General features: G+C 49.9%; 1 protein-coding gene across 1 annotated transcript; it reads right to left on the bottom strand.

Annotated features, from left to right (window-relative positions):
- Positions 1–879: 879 nt before the first annotated feature.
- RPS14 (ribosomal protein S14) lies at positions 880–6,957 on the bottom strand. The gene is made up of 5 exons (XM_004428645.3): positions 6,816–6,957; positions 4,394–4,544; positions 3,695–3,856; positions 2,010–2,086; positions 880–1,001 (listed from the first exon to the last, which is right to left on the bottom strand). The coding sequence occupies exons 2-5, from the start codon at positions 4,540–4,542 to the stop codon at positions 934–936; spliced, it is 456 nt and encodes a 151-aa protein (XP_004428702.1). The 5' UTR covers positions 4,543–4,544; positions 6,816–6,957; the 3' UTR covers positions 880–933.
- Between the last annotated feature and the right edge of the window lie 13,129 nt (positions 6,958–20,086).

Below are 20,086 nucleotides of genomic sequence, written 5' to 3'. Positions count from 1 at the left end.
CTCACCTCTCTAGTCTGGGACCTCTCAGCATCCTCTCTTCTCCACTGGGCCTGGCTAATCCTCTTCATCCACCAGCCACAGTCCTCTCTCGTACCCACCTGTCAGAGTCACCACCACAGGGCTCTATGCTAATCTCCTGCAGAACACTCAATGCCATCTGGTGCCACCGGGTCCTTGGAGCTGAACGCAAGCTTCCGGAAAGCAAAAACTTTTTTTTATCACTGATGAAAATAGGGCTTGGTGTGTATTTGTGGAATGACTGAATCTTTATGTACTTTATGTACTGATGTGGAACAATCTCCAAGATCTGCCAAGAGAGAAAAAGATGCAGTAGAGTGCGCTACCAATTTTGCACAGAAGGTGCGGGGGGCGAGGATACACCCACATGTGTTTATATATGGCTCAAGTTTGCAAGGCTCCTCTTCTGCTCAGGCTACACTTGGCTCAACAGTTTCCACTCAGTTCTGGCTCTTTAAGAATTGGACCATTTTTGGAACCAACATCTCCACTTGTAAAACAAGGTCTCTAAGGCCTTGGTCTGCTTTAGATGACTGAGCCAACTTACTGCCGCAACAAGCCCCCTGGAAAAGACCCCACTGCAGGACCAGTATCTCACCCCGCCTTCTCCTCCCAGAAGTCAGTTCGCAGAACACAAGCTCACCCTCTGTCCCATGTCAGGCGCTGGATCAATCCCTTTTGTGTTCCTGTTTGGCAGATTATCTACATCGTCTGAAGCAATGTACCTATTAAATGTCTGCTGGTTTATGACTACATCTGTGACCTCGAGTCAGTCCCTCGTCCTGGTCAAACATAGATAGGAGGAAAGAACCAAAAACCCCTGAGGGGTGGACCCACATGGAGAGAAGACCAGAGTCGAAATAGCTTACATGAAGGCAATTTATTAACAGAAAACAATAACTTGCGGAGTCCTGTTCACAGACGGCGACCACGGCGACCCCCTTTCCTGCGGGTGCTATCTGAGGGGATGGGGGTGACATCCTCTGTGGGGAGGAAGAGAAAACATCATTGCCTGGAGCCGGATGGGAAGGAGTCCAGGCCTCCCCAGGCCAGCAGTCTAACGGATCAACAGCAGCTCCCGCTGCTCCCCAGATAAGCCCTCAGTATCCAAAGATGGATATGGAGCTGCTCCATCTGCTGTTTCCTCAAAACTTCTCATGTGGTCTAAACTTACTTTTCCAAAGGGAAAACTGAGGCTCAGAGAGGGTACACAACCGGCATAGGATGTCAGAGGTAGGTGACAAATCCAGGTTTCTGACACCTAGCCCTCTGACTCTCTACTGAAGACTATCTCCTTTCCAAATAGGTCAAAGGTTGAAAATATTCTGAAAAAAATCTTAAGAGGAGAGGGCTGGACCATTAGACTAAGGGATCAGTACACACTGCTACCAAGCGCACAGAAACAATAGGGACGGGCTAACACTTTCTCTTCCTTTGAGGTGAAAGGGGCCAGGAGATCACACACGTGAGGGTACAGGTGCTAAACAAATGTAGGGGACTTGCTGTGATTCTCAAACATGGGAGCTGCTGCTCCCCATGTTCACTTTTGGTTGTTAGTGACTGGCAGGCCCTACTGATACTTAGTAGGCGAGGACCAAGGATGCTGAAAGTCTTACAGTGCAGGAGACAGACAACACAAAATGTCAATAGTACCAACTCCCTCAAGAAACACTGGACAGGAAGGATATCTCTCCTGTCAGTTCCACCAGCCACTGTCTCAAGCTGTGCACCAGGCAGTGTGGGGCATAGAGATTCAGAAATGAAACTGTGCTGTTCCAATGCAGAAGGGAAGGACATCATTCACATTAAAGTGATAGGGGTGTTCAGGGAGAGATTTTAGTTCACATGGTGCCTTTTGCATTCCCCACCAACAACCCCGACTGCCAACAGCCCCCAGACCAGCCCCCTATATCCACTGGGCACATCACATGCCCACCCTGGGGTCAATGCTTCAAGGCAAATTCAAGTGCTACCTAGAGGGGTACACTTACCAATCCGCCCAATCTTCATTCCAGAGCGGGCAAGGGCTCTGAGGGCTGACTGGGCCCCGGGCCCAGGGGTCTTGGTCCTAGGAAATAGAGGTCTACATTAAGAAAAGTGTTTGGCCAAGTCATTAGAGGTTCTTTCTAAAATCCCACAACCCTCCAGTTCAGGGGTCTGCAAACTTTCCATAAACGGCAGGTCAATAAATATTTTAGGCTTAGGGGGCCGGCCCAGTGGCGCAAGCGGTTAAGCGCGTGTGCTCTGCTGCAGCGGCTCAGGGTTTGCCGGTTTGGATGCCGGGAGCGCACCGATGCACCACTTGGCAAGCCATGCTGTGGTGGCATCCCATATCAAGTGGAGGAAGATGGGCACCGATGTTAGCCAAGGGCCAGTCTTCCTCAGCAAAAAAAGAGGAGGACTGGCAGATGTTAGCACAGGGCTGATCTTCCTCACTAAATAAATAAATAAATAAGTAAAATAAATTTTAGGCTTAGTGGGCCACTTATGATCTGCTTGCGGTTTTTGTTGCATACTTTTCTTTTTAAAACGTAAAAATTGGGGCCGGCCCAATGGCTTAGCGGTTAAGTGCGCGCGCTCTGCTGCTGGCGGCCCAGGTTCGATCCTGGGCGCGCACCGACGCACCGCTTCTCCAGCCATGCTGAGGCCGCGTCCCACATACAGCAACTAGAAGGATGTGCAGCTATGACATACAACTATCTACTGGGGCTTTGGGGGAAAAAATAAGTAAATAAAAAAAAAATTATAACAACAACAACAAAAAAAATACAACGTAAAAATTGTTCATAGCCCAGAGACAGTACAAAAATAAGTGGCAGCCCAGGTTGGGCCCGTGGGTCATAGTTTGTGCCCTGCTCTGCCTGCAGCCCTTTAAAGCACTGTCCCTTCCTGACACATGCTTTGATTCTAAGTCTTTTTTGGTGATCCGTCCATTTCCAACTGCTCCACCCACCTAAGACCAAGACGCTACCATCTCTCCACTGAACCACCTTAACAACTTCCTATCTGGTCTGCTCCCCACATAGCAGTCATCTTTGAAAACCCCAATCTCATCAGGTCATTACTATTAAAAAAGTTTTTATCCCCATGCCCCCCCCGCAAAGTTCAAATCCTTACTGTGCCCTTCCAGACCCAGCAGGACCTCACGCCTGTCTACCTCTCTGATGACACCTCATGCCACTCTTTCCCGCAGATGTGCCAACCTCATTCCCACTCAAGACCTTTTCTTTGTAGTTGTCTCTGGCTGGAATACTCTCTCCCCGTCCTTCTTTTACTGGACTCCTGGCACAACACTTAGATTTTAGTTTAAATTACACTTTATCAATAACTCCATCCTTGATACCATACTTTTGCTTTCCAGCACTTGCCACAAACAGAAACCACATGCTTCCCTGCTTATGTGGTTTAAACTCTGACTTTCCCACCAGCCTAGGTACCACACAGGAGGGTAGATGCTTTTTGCCAGCACTCTTTTCTAGTACACAGAACATAGTACCTGTATACAGTGGGTACTCATTAAACACAGTAAGTTAGGGGAGGGGGACAGCAGTGCAGGAATCAATTATTAAATATGTACACACCTAAGATGTCCTGTGCAAAGTCACAAAAGGAAAATCAAGCCTCAAATCCAGGTGCTCTGGCGCCCAATCCCAGTCCCAGCCCCAGCCTGACCTACCTATTTCCTCCTGTGGCCCGGAGTTTGATGTGGAGGGCAGTGATGCCCAGCTCCTTGCACCTTTGGGCCACATCCTGGGCAGCCAACATGGCAGCATATGGAGAGGATTCATCTCGGTCAGCCTTCACCTTCATCCCACCAGTCACGCGGCAGATGGTTTCCCTGGAACAAAAACACACGGTCATTTCTCATCCAATAAAGATTCTTTTTTTTTTTTTTTTTTGTGAGGAAGATCAGCCCTGAGCTAACATCTATTGCCAATCCTCCTTCCCCACCCCGCCAAAGCCCCAGTAAATAGTTGTATGTCATAATTGCACATCTTTCTAGTTGCTGTATGTGGGACGTGGCTTCAGCATGGCCGGAGAAGCAGTGCGTCGCTGTGCGCCCGGGATCTGAACCCGGGCCGCCAGTAGCAGAGCGCGCGCACTTAACCGCTAAGCCACAGGGCCGGCCCCAATAAGGATTCTGAGTGCTTATCATACCCTAATGAGGCCACAAGGGCACAGAACGTGTCTCCTTCTCTCTCCTAAGTCCAGGGCTGGGAAATCACTGTATATGTGGACTAAACAACCAAGCACATTTCCTTATCTGAACGTTGTTTTTAACTCTTTTAAAAGAACCCCTCAAACTGCCACCCAGTTCCAGGGTCACTTCCTCCCCCAGCCCCTTGGTATTCTGCCTCTCCACCCAGGTACTCACTTGCCAGAAAGATCGGTGACATGGACAAAAGTGTCATTGAAGGATGCAAAGATGTGGCAGACGCCAAATACATTTTCTCCTTCAGCCACCTGAGGTCCGAGGCTGATGACCTGTTCTTCCTTCTTTTCCTTTCCCTTGCGAGGTGCCATTTCTGAAAGGAAGGAAAAGAATACCCAACGCTAACAACAGACACAGGTTTCCAGAACCCCTCTTCCCTGGCTATTAAAGGAAACCCCAAGCCTTGCTCCCCTGTGTCCCCATCTTCCTCCACCCAGAACTGTGCTATACTCTCATCTCTGCCTCACTAACTCATTTCCCCCTGCACTTGGGGGATTTTAATTGGTGGCTAAAAAGTAAAGTACCTTGAGAGGTAATCCTTCTCCTGAACCTACCAAAGCACAGCTCACACCACCTAGAGGATAGAAACTGAGGGTTCTAACAGCACACCACAAGCATTCATCAAATTTTTACCCAGTGGACCTCAAAAATATGAGAAACACACTGGCTTAGATCTCTGGAGACCTGCAAGTTCAACTGACAGCTCTGCAGCCCTGGGCAAATCAATTCTCTCCGGGCCTTACAGTCCCCAATACATAAGCTGAGAAATTTGGGAAGATATGTTAAGGGTGACGCAGTAAGTCAATCAGAACCGGGTTAGGGGATTCTCAGTCTACACCTCAAGAAACTTCCAATTCCAGGAGTGCTTCTGGGTTTCCTGGCCCCCAAACACCATCTACAGGTCAGGCTCATAAAAGCCTGAAAAACCACACCCCCCAAATCCAGTATTAGGCCAAGGCCAAAAACCTACACATGTATTGGTGAGAGCCGAAGACCCTTTGAGGGGTGGGGAGCCCATTGCCTGCTGAATTTGGCACCAACCCCTCAGCCTAGAACTCAAGGCTCCCTTACTGACACACCCCTCTAGCTTCATCTCTTACTATTTTTGGTGCTCCACCAGATCCCTCCAAAAGCCAGTTTAAATGCTATCTCCCACCTTCTGGCAACTCATCTCCTGCCACCTTCCACGACTGTTTAAAACCAAATCCTTAAACTTTTACAAGAACTAAGTACTAAAGGCAGTAAAACATGCCTCTCAGAAGGTTAATGGAAGACCTATCCTAGAAATTCAACGTGTGTGTGAAACCAAGTAATTCCCATCAGACATAGCCTGTAATTTAAGTGCAATTGTACTGTCACAGAACCTAGAGGAGGGAGACAGTGACAGGAGGAAAGCAGGTGAGGACCAGAATGTGGAGGGCTGGGAGAGGACTGCTTTCTGCCCAAAGCCTCAGGCCTTCCAACCCTCCTGAGACTTAAGAATCAACAATTTCCTAACACTTTCAGAAGACACTAAAACTAAGAAGGGCTCAGAAGAAACCAGGCTCTGCCCTTCCAGATGGAGAAGACAGATGGGAGGACCTCGCCTGCGTTCATAAGACAGTGGCAAAACCAAACCTAAAACCCAAGTGTCCTGACTCCCAGTCCAGCACTCTCTACCCTGGGCCAAGACGCCTCTAATCTATAATTAACCACCACCCCAGACGCGAAAAAGTCCAGGTCTCACGTGTTCCTGGATCTCCCCCGTGCCTTCTTTATATATTTAGCCAGCGTCTGATCACAGCAAGCACTAAAAGTGTAGCCTTAGGTATACAAAGTTCACTGTTCCTACCCTCAAATGAGATCCAAGGGGTAGGAACAGAGGAAAAGCTTTAAGTTCTGCCTGGAGGAGCCAGAAAGGCTCCAGCAGATCTGAAGTAAGGGAGCATGAGTATCAGTTCCCGCATGGTGTCCACTCAACGAATGCCGATTTGCAGTCTCCCGTGTAACCCCGAGAGAGAACGGTCGTTCAGTTCACACTGACGTGCAGTCTCGCCCCCAATTTCTGGCTCCGAGAGGCCTGCCCCGAGCGCCAAGAACTTGCAACGTGCCCGACTCAGCAAGCACCCAACACAGGGCCGTAGCTCCTGCATTCCCCCACGAATCCTCACTACAACCCATGGGATCAGCGACAATTATTCCTATTTCCCAGACGAGGAACTAACTAAACTGGAAAATAGGCACCGGACCTGCAACCGCCCAAGAAAATGCTGGCAGAATAGAGGTGGCCGCCCACATCAGACTAGCATCGTCGCTCCTTCCCAACCACGCCGTGCGGCCGCTTAAACGTAGCGGCCGTCGTAGCGCGGGGCCAGGGCCCCCGAGACTAGACCCGCGCTCACCCCCACTTCATAGGCTCCTCCCTGAAGCAAGACCGCCGCCTTCCGAGACAAGGCGCAAACTTGGGCCTGGGTCGGCCGGCGGCGCCCCTCTCGCCCAGCCACTGGCTCGCCTTCTGCCGAAAGACCACATTACCGCGCCCCCGGCCCCGCTAAGGCCCCTTGACGCAAGATGCCACCGGATTATCTTCTCCGAGGCCTCCTACCTGCACGTCTTCTCCAAATTCCGCCACCGGAAAGAGAGAGTGGGAGAGGGCGGGGCGATGGGTCACGTCCGTGTCCCCGGAAGTGTATTTCTGAGGGCACGGGGCGAGGCTGGCTCCCGGAAGACGCCGCCTTTAGCGTTTCCAAGGAGATTAAGACTCGTCTTCCAGAAAGATGGTTTACTTAAACAAGCGCCAAAGGAGGCAAGAGGCCGGGTGGCGCTGCGAGCAGGTCTGCCTCTGAGACTGCACAAAGCAACTCTATCTGGGGGGGTGAGGCGGGCCTGTGTTCTAAGATGGCGGCGGCCGCGGCTAGACGGACTTCCGCCATCCTGATCCCGGACCTGGTTAGCCTGAAGGTGGCAGCGCACCTCGTGGCGCGGAGGGGAATAACAACAACAAAACCATGGTAATCACAGACTTTCGCCTACTATGTAGTGGGCAAAATAAGAATACATTATTCGATACTTATTATTATATGCCAGCCTGGGCTAAGCGACTTATATGCATTGCTTCATTTAATCCTCACAACATTATCAAATAGATGCTGTTTTGATTTCCCTTTTACAGACAAGGGATGCTGAGATCACACCTTTTTTTTTTTAATGTGAGGTATAGTTGACATATAACATTATATTAGTTTCAGGTGTACAGCATTATGATTCAATGTTTTTATATGTTGCGAAATGATCACCACAATAAGTCTAGTTAGCATCCATCACCATATGTAGTTACAAAAAATTTTTTTTTCTTATGGTGAGGACTTTTAATATCTACTGTAGATCTCACATTTGTGACTGATTTGGAATTCTGACTTCAAAGCCTATTATGTTTAATAGCTACTTCCATATATTCCTCTAATAACAACATTGAAGGATTGAAAGAATGTATAGATAGAGATATGAGAAAGGGCCAAGAAGTAGGTCATATATATATATGTGTGTATATATGTATACGTGTGTGTATATATGTGTATGCATATGTACATATATATAAACCCCATGTAATGGATTATATATATTGCATATATACATATAATTTTTTGGACAAAATAAGCAATTATGTAGAATAGCATGTAGCCCTTTCCGCACTGGTATTGATGCCACTGAAAAACTTCAGCTCAATTTAGGGAAGAACTTTTTAAAAAAAATGTAGTGCCCTCTGTCCACTTTACAAAACTAATTAATTATGAAAACCCCATAAAATAGAAACATGTGGAAACACCTTGGTGTATGGCCTTTCCAGACATCATCTATGCATATACAGACAGAAGAGGCACTTGTTTTTTAAGAAAAGAAAATAACCTTCAAATGTTTTTCCTTGATGGTTAAAAAGAATCCATGCTCATTATAAACAATCCACACAATACAAAAAAGTATATAGAAAAATGTGAAAATCATCTCTCAATTCTTCCTCTAGAGATACCACCATTATTAAATTGGAGCATCATTCCAGAAATAACTTTCTGTACCTATATATATACCTATATCTTTATAATATAATAAACAATCTTATGTAAATGGAATTGTATTCTGTATGGAATTTGGTAACTTTGTTTTCACTCAACATTGTGGACATCTTCCCCTAACAACTAAGAGAGATCTACAACATTTTTAAACAAATATTTTAAATATTCTGTTTTTTAAAATTTTTATACATTTCTTTATTGCAATGGCTTTGCACGCATGTTAAGGCACAGAACAGTCAGCTGGACTACACTAGAGTAAAATTTAAAGAAATATAAATACCTAGGCAACAAGCACCTTTATAACCAATCTATTTGTAAGTGCTATTTATCCCAGCCCCAGTTTTCCTTTATTTATTAATTTGTTTGTTTATTGCAGTAACATTTGTTTCTATTATTCGTTATTTTGAATATTAAATACATCCACAAAAATAAAAAAATTACAGTTACCAAAGAGTATACCAAAAGAAAGCCCTCCTCCCCTCCTCTCTGTCCCCAGCAACCCAATCCTCTTCCTTGCAAGCAACCAGGAATACCTGTACTGCATCATTTTTAGGTACTAGATGATATTCTTTTGTAGCGCTGTACTGTTGTTTATTTAACCGGTTCTCTGTCGTTGGACATTTAGGTTATTTCCACAATTGGCAAATAGAAACAAAACTGTCAAGAACACCTTGTGCTGTTCTTTCCTTGGGGTAAATTGCCACAAGTCAGAAGGAATATGTGTTCTACATTTTGATATATGTTGCTAAACTGCCCTCCAGAAAGTTCATATCAATTTTTATTTCTGCTAAACTGAGAAACTAAATATATCTCCTTGTTGTATTGTATTTCTTCCATGATTAGTAAAGTCAGACATCTCTTTATGGACTGTTTTGAGCATTGGCATCTCTTCTGTGAATAGTCTCTTTATATTCTTTGAAAGAGAGGGCTTTTTTGTTCTTGAGTAGTGAGTTCCCCAATAGAGGAGGTATGCTAGCAGAGACTGGAGTATTGTGGAGTGAGTTCCTGCTTTGGGTAAGAGTTGCATTAAACAAACAGACCTCTAAACCTCAGGGAGGGAAGGCTTCGTGAAGGGAGCAGGGCTTGATCTTAAGCTGAAGGCAACCCTCACAATCACCACAGGACAAGTTTTTCCACAGGAAACTCTTATCTTCATCTCAGAAACCATCAACGTCACTGCTTTCAAACTCTGCTTTGATTATTTAATCCACGTGTTTGTTATTTCAACAAATAGTTATTAGTTGTGGGTTCTTGGGCAAAAATTGTAACCTCTCTGGACTCTAGTTTTTTCATCTGTAAAATGAGATAATAACAGCACTTTTAAAAATAGATATTGAAACGTATGTCCTTTTTGGACACCTACTGAGTGTCCAGCTCTGAAATATAATAATAATGGCATTTATCTAAGACTTGAAAATAGAGTGGGAATTAGTTATATGAAGGTGAGAAGAATAGTCTGGGCAGGGAGAACAGTATATGCAAAGGTCCTGAGGTAGGAAGGCACTTGGAGAGTTCAAGAAATTAAAAACATGGCCAGTATAGCTGGGATGTTGTGTGTGAGGGAAGAGGGATGGAGCATCAGGCTCTTACCTGATGGCAGGAGCCACTTTCTGCAGGCTCTTACCTCCCTGTTCTCTTGTCTATTTTCCCCATGTCACCTCACCCCATGCACTGTCAACACTGAGAGCACAGGGAGTGTGTTTACCATCACCTCTCATCGTTTATTCATTCATTCAATACTTATTGAGAACCTACTGTGTGTCTTGCACTGTTCTAGATACTTGGGATACATTGGTGACCAAGACAGACAATGATCACTACTCTCTTGGGGTTTACATTCTGGCAAGAAGAGCGGACATAATATCTAAGTAGACTGTCGGTTATGTTAGAAGGTGGTCAGTACTATGGAAAGAAGAACAGTCGATTAGGGTACAGGGTGTTGGGAGTCTGAGGAAAGGGGCAGGACAGGTGGCGGAATTGAGTAGAGAGGGCAGGGTAGCCTTTTTTTTTTTTTTCGTGAGGAAGATCAGCCCTGTGCTTACATCTGCCAATCCTCCTCTTTTTTTGCTGAGGAAGACTGGCGCTGGGCTAACGTCCATGCCCATCTTTCTCCACTTTATATGGGACGCCGCCACAGCATGGCTTGCCAAGCGGTGTGTCAGTGCGCGCCTGGGATCCGAACGGGTGAACCCTTGGGCCACCGAAGCGGAGCGCGCGCACTTAACCACTTGCACCGCCGGGCTGGCCCCAGGGGAGGGTAGCCTTGTTGAGGAGAGATTTGAGCAGAGATGTGAGGGAGGAGAGGGAGCAAGCTTTGCCAGTCTCTAAGGGAAGATTATTACAGGCAGAGGGAATAGCATGTGCAAAGGCCCAAAGGCACTTTCTAGGAGCAGCAAGGGGGTCAGTGTGGCTGGAGTGGAGTGAGTGAGGGGAGATGGGTGGGTGACGAGGAGATGTAACCATCAGAGGTAATGGGTGGTGGGGGCAGATCGTTAGCCTTTTAGGTCATTGTAAGGACTTAGGCTTTTACTCTGAGTCGGGCCATTGGAGGGTTTTGAACAGAGGAGTCAGACTGAATCTGGCTTATTTTCAAAGGATCACTGAGGATGCTCTGTGGAGAACAGACTGTCGGTGGGGGTGGGGGGAGGGGCTAAAGTAGAAGCAGGGCTCATGGTTAAGAGGAGAAAGATATTGGCAGCTGAGATCAAGGTGGCATCAGTCGGGGTAGAAAGAAGTGGTCCAAATTTGATTGCATTTTGGAAGTACCTCCAACAAGATTTCCTGATAGATAAGACATGGGGGTGAGAGAAAGAGAGTTGTCAAAGATGATTCCAGGGCTGGCCCCGTGGCTTAGTGGTTAAGTGCGCACGCTCCGCTGCTGGCGGCCGGGGTTCGGATCCGTGGCGCGCACCGACGCACCGCTTGTCCGGCCATGCTGAGGCCGCGTCCCACATACAGCAACTAGAAGGATGTGCAGCTATGACATACAACTATCTACTGGGACTTTGGTGGAAAAATAAATAAATAAATAAAATTATAATAAATAAATAAATAAAACCAAAATACATTAAAAAAAAAAAAAAAGATGATTCCAGCCTTTGTGGTTGGAGTAACTGGAAGGATGGCGTTGCCATCAGCTGGGATAGGGAAGGCTCAGGGTGGAGGAGATTTTGGGGGGAAGATCAGATGCTCAGTCTTAGGCCTGAGATATTTATTACATGTCCAAGTGGAGATGTCGAGGAGAATTTTGGGATAGATGAGTCTGAAATTGAGGAGAGGATCTGGTCTGGAGGTGTCAATTTGGGAGTCTTCAGCATCTAGATGGTATTTAAAATCGTGTGACTGCTTGTGACCACCAACGGGTGAGTGTAAATAGGGATGAGCTCCAAGGACTGTACATCATTGTGGGGATCAGAGCAGGAGATAGCCAAGGGAAAAGAAAAGGGAGCAGTGAGATGGGAGGAAAACTGAGAGGGGAATCCAGGAAGCCAAGTGAAGAAAGGGAAGCAAAGTGAAGGGAGTGGGCAGCTGTGTCAATATGCTGAGAGGCCAAGTAAGGTGAGGGCTGAGAATGACCACTGATGTAGCAACACGGAGGGCACTGGGGGCCTTGCCAAGAGCAGTTTCAGTGTGTGTGTGGTGGGGGTAGGGAGTGCAAAAGCTTGAATGGAGTAGATTTAAGAGAGGGAGGGAGGTATGGACAGCTCTTGAGTGTTGCTGTGAAGGTGTGCAAAGGGGCAGAAGAAGAATGAGGAAGTGGGATCAAGAAGTTGTTTTTTTCCTCTCTTTTTTAAGATTGCATCAATAACAGATAAGTGTACACTGATGGGAATGGTCTAGCAGAGAGTGAAAAATTGATGATGGAGCTGTGTCCTTGAGTCGGAGAGAGGTGACCGGCTCTAGTGCACAGGTGGAGGAATCAGCTGTAGATAGGGGCATGGATAGTACATCCGGGCACAGGGAGAGGGAAGATGCTGGAGGGCGAGCATACGTGGGAGTGGGAGCTTGAGAATGTTCTCAGCAGGGAAGTGGGAAGCGAGCAGCTGTGAGGTGGTGGGGGTGGGGGGGAACATTGAAGATTGGAGGTGAGGGAAAGTTTGAAACAGTCACCGGGGTCTGGGGGAATCGAGGATGATGCGGGGCAGCATTAAGGGTCTGCTTGAGGTTAGGGGTTGGGTCTTTCCTCCAGCCATGCTCAGCTGCCTGGAGTAGGCAGTGTTGGATTTAACCAGGGTTGTGGTTTTGCTGAGGAGACAACTTGAGAGAGGCCGGGGGAATCAAGGGTGAGCGCACAGGAACGATTATCAGGACTGAGCATGGCATTGACGCTTGATAACTGGGGAAGTGAGAGCATCAGGGGGCGAGGGACAGCATGAAGGCAGTGGGAACAATGGATTTGAGGTCCCAAAGGGGCAAGGGACGCTGCAGTCGAGGTACCGCCGGTACTTTGAGCTGATAGTCAGGACTGGGGCATGAGATTGAGGTGATGGTTTGGGGAGGAGTTGCAGGTGCTGGTAACCAGCATGGGAGTGAGTGGCTGAGATGGGCTGGGGGCCAAAATCACTACATAGGAGCAGGTCAAGGGACCAGAGACCAGGGTAATGGCAGCGTCTGTGTGAATATTGAAGTGCCCAGGAACTGAAACAGGGACAAACTGATTGAGAGTGACGTCGAGTCCAAGGTAGAGCCTCAAGGATGGGAGGGTGTGACCCAGGGGTTGGAAGGTCTGCCCTGAGGTGGAGTGTGGGTGCCAGGGTGCGGAGACAAGATTCAAAACTGGCGTCTTTTAGGGAGGGGAGAGGGAGAATGGCCTGGAAGGGACGATGAGCAGCGGGGAGGACAACATGCTCACATCCAGTGGTTTCTCCCTCCCTCTCCCCACCTTCTGTCACTTCCATGGGCCGTGGATGACAAGGCAGAAGCAGGGGAATGCAGCGGCCTCGGGGAGAGCCAGGTTTCCTAGGACAAGATGGGGATATTCAGAGAAAAGACTGAGTTAGAGGAGATTCCGCTGCAGATGTTCTGGAATTCCTGAGGGCAGCAGAAGGCTTTGAGGCGTTGAGGAGGAATCCGAGGGGTACTGAGGAGCAGCCGCCCGGGGCCCCGCGGGGACCAGAGCACCGGAGACAAGGGAGGCCCTGGTGCGGCGTGGGTGGATTAAGCCAGCGTGAGATTAGAGACTGAACCCTGTAGTTGCTCGATGAATAACGGTAGCAACGATAGTCCTTCAGTTGAACACTTACAACGTGGCAGACCCTGTACTACGTGAGTTGCATGTATCTCATTGAATCCTCTCAATAACCCCATGAGGTGGATATTTTTGTTCCCCCCATTTTACAGCTGAGGAAACAAGTCAGCGGTCAACAGCCATAGTGGTGGTGCCGGGATCTGAGCCCAGGTGACCTGACTGCAGAGCCCCAATACTTTTCATCTCGGATCCTGGGGTTCTCTAAATATCTGTCGAGGGGACGAATGAAGAGTAGGGACTTGGCCTTGAGAAAGCAGAACCCAAGCCCTTTCCTGGACCCTCAAGCCCGGAATGGAATGCCTCATACTTCCCATTCTTAACAACAGTTCGTACTTTAATTTGCCCATGGGCTCCATCTTCTCCTCCCCTTGAGGGGAAGTTTTGCAAAAGGAAGCAAGGGCAGGATGGGGAGAAGCAACTGTGGCCCAGAGAGGGTGAGTTAGTTCACCACAGACACACAGCCAGGAGTCAGAGACTAACTGCAGCCCGGTGGGCCCTGGGGCTTGGAAGTGGGGCCCAGCCTGAAGCAGCACCCTGCCTCCTTCCTGGAAACCCCCAGCGTTCATCCTCCACAGGCTGTGACCCGCCTGCTTCTGATTTTCACAGGACTCACCTGCAGTCTGAGTGTATGGGCCCTGGACCCTCTTAGCACCTAGCGTGCAGAGGGGGCCTTGCGGGGCCTGCTGTCAAGGCCTTTGTCTAACAGGGAATACGGGCAAGGAATATGGAGCATGTGGAGCAGGAACAGGGGTGAGGGGGCCTGTGGGGCAATGGAGGGCAGCTCTAACCTGGTCAGGGGCCTCTGGGGAGGTGCCATTTAAGTAGAGGCCCAGAGTGGGAGTAGGGTCAGCCAGGACGGGGAGAAGAGGATGGGGGAGAATGCCTGGGCTGAGAACACAGCCTGTGGGAAGGTCTTGAGTCAAAGGAAAACTTGGATCATTCAGGATCTCTCATGGAGAAGTTCTGTGTGGCTGGAGGGGAGGGAATGGTGGGGGTAAGCTCAAAGATTGGCGGGTGGGCCTGTGGGGGTTCAGGGTTGGGACTTTATGCTGGTGGGTGAGAGGCTAAACCTGATGGGCAGCCCCTCGGTTTGCTCCTGGGCCCAGCTCTGCCCAGCGAGGATGGTCGGGGCGGAGTCTCAGGGAGCTGCCCCACCCACCCTGAGTGGAACAGGGGGGCTGGAATGCCTGCTCTCACGTAGGTGTCCACTAGATGGCATTTGATCTCCACGCTGCTGGGGGAAGGCCGGGCCCTGGCCGAGGCTGGTACACAGCGGTGCTGGGTGAGGGCTGGTTCGGGAGGGGCTTTGAAGTTTGGGAGCCCAGACGTTGGCTGGGGAGTGTGAGTGTGTGTAAATCTGCACTTTAGTCAGGACATCCACCTGGGACATGGTTGGGATGTGGCTTTGGTGTCCATTCTCCCTTGGTCTTCATCACAACCTCAGGAGCTCAGATATTATCCTCATTTCCCAGAGTGGGAAGCTGAGGCAGGAGAAGGTCAGGGATGTGCCCAAGGTCACTCAGCTGGTTTGGAGTAGAGTAAGTAGACAGAGATTGCTGCCAGGCCTCTCAGATCCAGACCCAGGCCTCTGTGCACTTTGCCACACCGCAGGACTGACTTGCAAAGGACCTGCTCTGAGTCACCTCAAAGGAAAGAACAGGACCCAGTGGGTTGGTGGTACAGGATGCAGATTCTGGGTCATTTATCATTTATTCAGCACATTTGTTGAGTACCTACTATGTGCCAGGCCCTTTGCTAGGCACTGGTGAGTGATAAAGTGATGGATAGCATGGATATGAGGGCACAGTCTAGTGGAGGGGACAGCCAGACGTTGTATAAGTAACCCGGCCAACAACTTTATCGATACAGGTTGTGGTAAGTGCCGGGAAGGAAACAGGCAGACCCGAGAAGATGTAACCTGTAAGGGGTGGGCTCACTCTCTTAGAGGGGGCGGGGATGGGACTCAGGAAGAAACCTGAAGGATGAGAAGGTGCAGCCATGAGGAGGGCTGGAGAAACAGCGTTTGGGCAGAGGGAACAGCTTGTGCAGAAGCTGCCAAGGCAGAGAGGAGCCTGAGGGACCACACAGAGGTGGGGGTGGGCGAGGAGAGGGGACAGAGGTGAGGTCATCCAGGAGGCCAGGGGCCCGGTGCGCGCTGGCGAGGAGTGTGTTATATTCTACATCCCAGGGGCGGGCAGTGAAGAGCTTTAAGCAGGAAGCGGCATGTTCTGATTTGTGTATTTCAAAGTCCACTCTGGCTTCGTTTGGAGAATCAGGTGAAGATGGTCATGCAGGTGAGAGATGGTGGCTCAGAGCACGATGGCAGCTGTGAAGATGGGGGACAATCTCCAGATTTGAGGGGTACTTCGGAAGTAGAATCTGTAGGATTTTCAGATGGACTGGATGCAGGGGTGAGGATGATTCCGGGTTCTAGGATTGAGCAATGGGTGGACGGTGGGGCATGTACCACAGTGGAGAAGCCTGGAACCAAGGTGGAGGAGGTCACGACTTGAGTAGAGGGTGGGGATCAAGCTTAGGCCCTGTTATTTTTGGAGCCACCCATGTGATATCCTGGTAGAAAGATGGAGCAGGCAGTTGGGGCTCATTGGAAAGGTCAGGGTTGCTGGCATAACTTCAGGAGCCTCTCGATTGTTCTTAATGTCGAGAGAGTGGAGGAGATCACACAGCCCACGGTCCAGGCGGCTCAATAACGGGAGGTGGCGAGGGCTCCCTCACTGCAGGTGTGGGGGGGGCCTGGCTGATGTCAGTCACGGCTGCCAGAGGGGCAGGCCTCCTTGAGGGAGGTGGGACAAAATGTCCTCTGAGGATGCCAGAGACAGAGACCAGGACTCCAGGTGGCCCTGGGGCTGTGTGGAGGAGCTGCACATGCTGACTTGTCTCTTTGTCTGGTTAGATCCTCCTTCCCAGTGGCACTTCTCCCCCTGCCATCTGGCAGGGCCCAGAGACACAGACCCGGGATGGAGTTAGGGAGGCCAGCCTCAGGGATGGGGCTGTGATTTCAGCTGGGGGCAGGGCTCCTGGGTTTCAGTGCCACCTGGTGTGAGCTTCTTCTTTCTGGTACCTCCCCCATAACTATCTGTGCTGACAGCCCCACCCCCCCAACTGCAGCTACTCAGCATCTCTCGGAGGAGCACCAGGCCCAGGGAGTAGCTAGCTGCCATGTTCCCACGTGGAAAGGCATCGAGTCAGGTGGCACAGCATGGGAGGTGGGGCAGGGGGTAATTGGAGGGGCTGCCAAGTTTAATTAGTGGTTGTGAAGCCCTGGAACCTGCATCTGAGAGGCCCCCCCAGACTTTCATCTTCAAAACTTCCCCACCAGCCTGGATGAAAGGGCCAGGGAGGGGCCGGGTATTAATGGTAATTATTAGTTTCACTAATAAAGAGAAGAAACGGGATTATCACCAAGCCCAGCTTGTTCTCCCCTCTTTATCTACCTCTTCTCTCCCTCCTCCAGCTCTGTCTCCTTTTTCTTTGCTCTTTTCCTCCTCCTCTCTCTTTCTCGTCCTCTTTTTCTCCGGGCCTTGCCACTTCCGTTTCTCCTTGTCTCAAGGCCTCAGGACCTGCCTGCCCCTCTGGATATTGTCAGCTCTCTGTATTGCGATGTCTGGGGCACCAGGGTGTACGGGAACCCTCTGCTCATCTGGATTGCAGAGGGAGGGTGGGAGGAGATGTGGGGGGTAGGGTGTGTGTTTTGGGGTGTCTGTGTCCATTCATTCACTTGTTCACTGTTTCACAGATAGTTATTGAACACCTGCCATGTGCCAAGCACTGGGTTGGGCTCTGGGGATTCAGTGCTGAACAGGACAGACACAGGCCCTGCCCTTGGGGGACATTCAGGCGGGAAGAGGGACAATAGACAGTAAACCAACCAGTACACGTGAGTTGTACTAGTGTGCATCACGGCTTGTGATGCACACTAGGAAGGCATAAATGGCAGATATGATGGAGAGCTAGGTGGGTGGCCACGTTAGGCTGGAGCACAAGGGAGGCCTCCCCGAGGAGGCATTTTGGCTGAGACCTGAATGGTGAGAAGGACCCAGGTATGAGAGAGGATTGGGAAAGGGGTCCATGGCAGGGAGAACAGCCTTTGCAAAAGCCTTGAGGCAGGAAAGAGCTTGGAATGTGCGAGGATGTGAAAGGAGGATAAGGTGGCAGGAGGGGAGAACTAGAGGGGGAAGGGGCGAACTGAGCTGGGGCAGGCAGTGCATGGGCGTGCCACCTGTGCCCTCGCACCGGGCCCCGCATGCTTGAATGCTCTGCTGTCACTGTCTTGAAATTCTTCATTTTTGAACAAGGGGTTCTGCATTTTCATTTTGCACTGGGCCCCGTAAATTATGTAGCTACCCCTGGTTGGGGAGGTCGGAAAAAGAAGTGAATGTCTGTGTGTAGAAGTATGAGGGCCTGTAGAAGTATGAATGTCTGTGTGTAGAAGTATGAGGGCTTGGCGAGTGTCTGGTGAATGAATGAATGAGGGAAGGAAGGAAGGAATCTCTGTGCACACGTGTGAGCTCGTCTGTAAGGCTGTCACGGGGCCACATTGCCCAGACCAGGGGCTGCTGCTTTGTGTAGGGCTCACACACAGACGTGGCCCCAACATGCCCCGAGTCCTGCAGCACCTGCCACATTTCCCAGGGCCTGTTGCCTGAGGGGCTCCCGGGAGCTGTGTGCACAGGCCTGAAGCAGCACCAGGAACAGGGGGTGAGGCCAGGCTCATCCCAGGCCTGGCTTTGGGACACAGGGTGACTCCTCCACCCCAGGTAGAGGTGGCCCTGTGCCTGTAAGACCTGAAACTGGGGTCAGACAGACTTGCGTTCAAATCTGACTTTGACAGTCTGACTAGTGGATGTGAATAACTGGACTTTGGGCAGGTGGTTTGCTTCTCTGAGCCTCAGTTTCCTCATCTATAAAATGGGGGGTCATTGCTCCTTAGAATTGTTGAGAGGGTTAAATGAGGTAATGAGAGGAAAGCTCTTGGCAGAGTCAGAGCTTGGTAAATATTTGCAATAATAATAGTTATTTTTATCACACAATCTCTGGAGACTTGGGTAAACATTTGCTTCTGCCTCTAAATGTCTGCATAATCATAAACAAGTGACTTAATCTTCCTGGGCCTCAGTTTCCTCTTCTGTTAAAGTGGGGTGATAGCACTCTGACCCGTCCCTAACCAGGGTAGTCGGGACGATCCCACACGCTCACTGTGGAGCTGCTCTGTAAACTGAGGTGCCCGTGTGGGTTGTTGGCACACTCCCGACCCCCATCTCCCCCACCTGGGGCAGGTTTTCTCCAAATCTGCCCACCCAGAGAGAAAAGTGCCGCTGAGTTCTTGGCAGCACATGGAAGGCAGGCTGGATTTCCAGCCCTGAGTTGTTGCCCTTGCACTAAAAAGTCTGCCTGGGCAGGAACCTCAAGTTCAAGGTCCATGGTTGGGTAAGGAAGAGGAAGATCCAGAAGTCGGGCAGGGAAGGGGGAGGATGAGCTGAGGGAGGGCAGAGGAGCTGGAGCCCAGATCCCCGGTGGCCTTGCTTCCTGCTTCCCTCTGGGCAGGAAGCGGCGGAAAGCTGTGAGAATTAGTCTCTGACAAAGGGCCCCTGGCGACAGTCTCGGAGTGGGCAGAGCCCCCACTTCATCTCCCACAAACATCCCCAAAAGCTGATTTGCAGGAGCCTCCAAAACTGGTAGGAAGCCCTGAGAGCACCAGCACTGGCCTGGGAAGGGGAGCCCATCCCCCACAGAAGTCCTGGCCAGAGGAACCTGGAAGGGAGAGCTAAAAGGGCCCTTGGCCATCCTGGGCCATCCTTGAGTGAAGACCATGAGCTCTGGTGGCAGGGTGGCTGGGTGACTGTGGGGCTACCTAGCCTCTTGTGCCTCAGTTTCCTCATCTAGAACACGAGGACAATAGTCACACCTTCTCAGAATGCTGCTGGGAGAATAAATGCTCTAAGGTTCTTAGCAAAGCCTGACACATAGTGAGTGCTTTAGAAAGGTTAATTATTATATTCTTTAAAAAATGAGGCCGCCCAGGGAGTTGTGACATCTGTCAGATCTCCTGATAGACCAGTTCAAAGCCTTCCTCTACATTTTGCTGTATTTTTGGCTGGCAACAATCATTCATTCATTTATTCAATAAATATTTATTGAGCATATTTATGGCAGCAAAGGATGGCAGATGGGGGGCCCCAGGACTGATTGGTTCCTGGAAGGGCATTTGAGCAAGAACTAACATTTATTCAGCACTAACTATGGGCTTAGTTTATGTACACTCAGAGTCCCGCTCCGCTGGAGAAGGGTATTAGCCGGTTAAGAGAGGAGGGAGCCCAGGTGAAGTCACCGACACAAGAGCACACTGCTACCAAGTAGCAGCACTGGGACGCTGAACCCAGGCCTGCCTCACTCCAAAGTTCATGCTTTTCCAAATCTAGATTCCAGGTCTATATTCCTGCTGCCCACCGCGCAGCGCCCCCCCCCCCCCCAATTTGGCAGAGCCAGATCCCTAGAGGCCAAAGGCCAGGCTGTTTTCTGTTGCCCTCTGTAGCAGGA

The sequence above is a fragment of the Ceratotherium simum genome, chromosome 4 (genome assembly GCF_057802395.1).
Source record: "Ceratotherium simum simum isolate JZ-2026a chromosome 4, ASM5780239v1, whole genome shotgun sequence".
NCBI lineage: Eukaryota > Metazoa > Chordata > Mammalia > Perissodactyla > Rhinocerotidae > Ceratotherium > Ceratotherium simum.
Note: the sequence above shows the minus strand (reverse complement) of the source record. Positions and strands in the feature narration are given on the sequence as shown.

What these genes read in the sequence shown, in the direction of transcription:
- RPS14 (XM_004428645.3), bottom strand. Translation starts at nt 4,542, where the DNA reads ATGGCACCTCGCAAGGGAAAGGAAAAGAAGGAAGAACAGGTCATCAGC. An exon ending in GTCACCGATCTTTCTGGCAA is followed by an intron (nt 3,857 to 4,393) that starts GTGAGTACCTGG and finishes TTTTTGTTCCAG; the next exon opens with GGAAACCATCTGCCGCGTGA. An exon ending in CGGGCCACAGGAGGAAATAG is followed by an intron (nt 2,087 to 3,694) that starts GTAGGTCAGGCT and finishes TCTATTTCCTAG; the next exon opens with GACCAAGACCCCTGGGCCCG.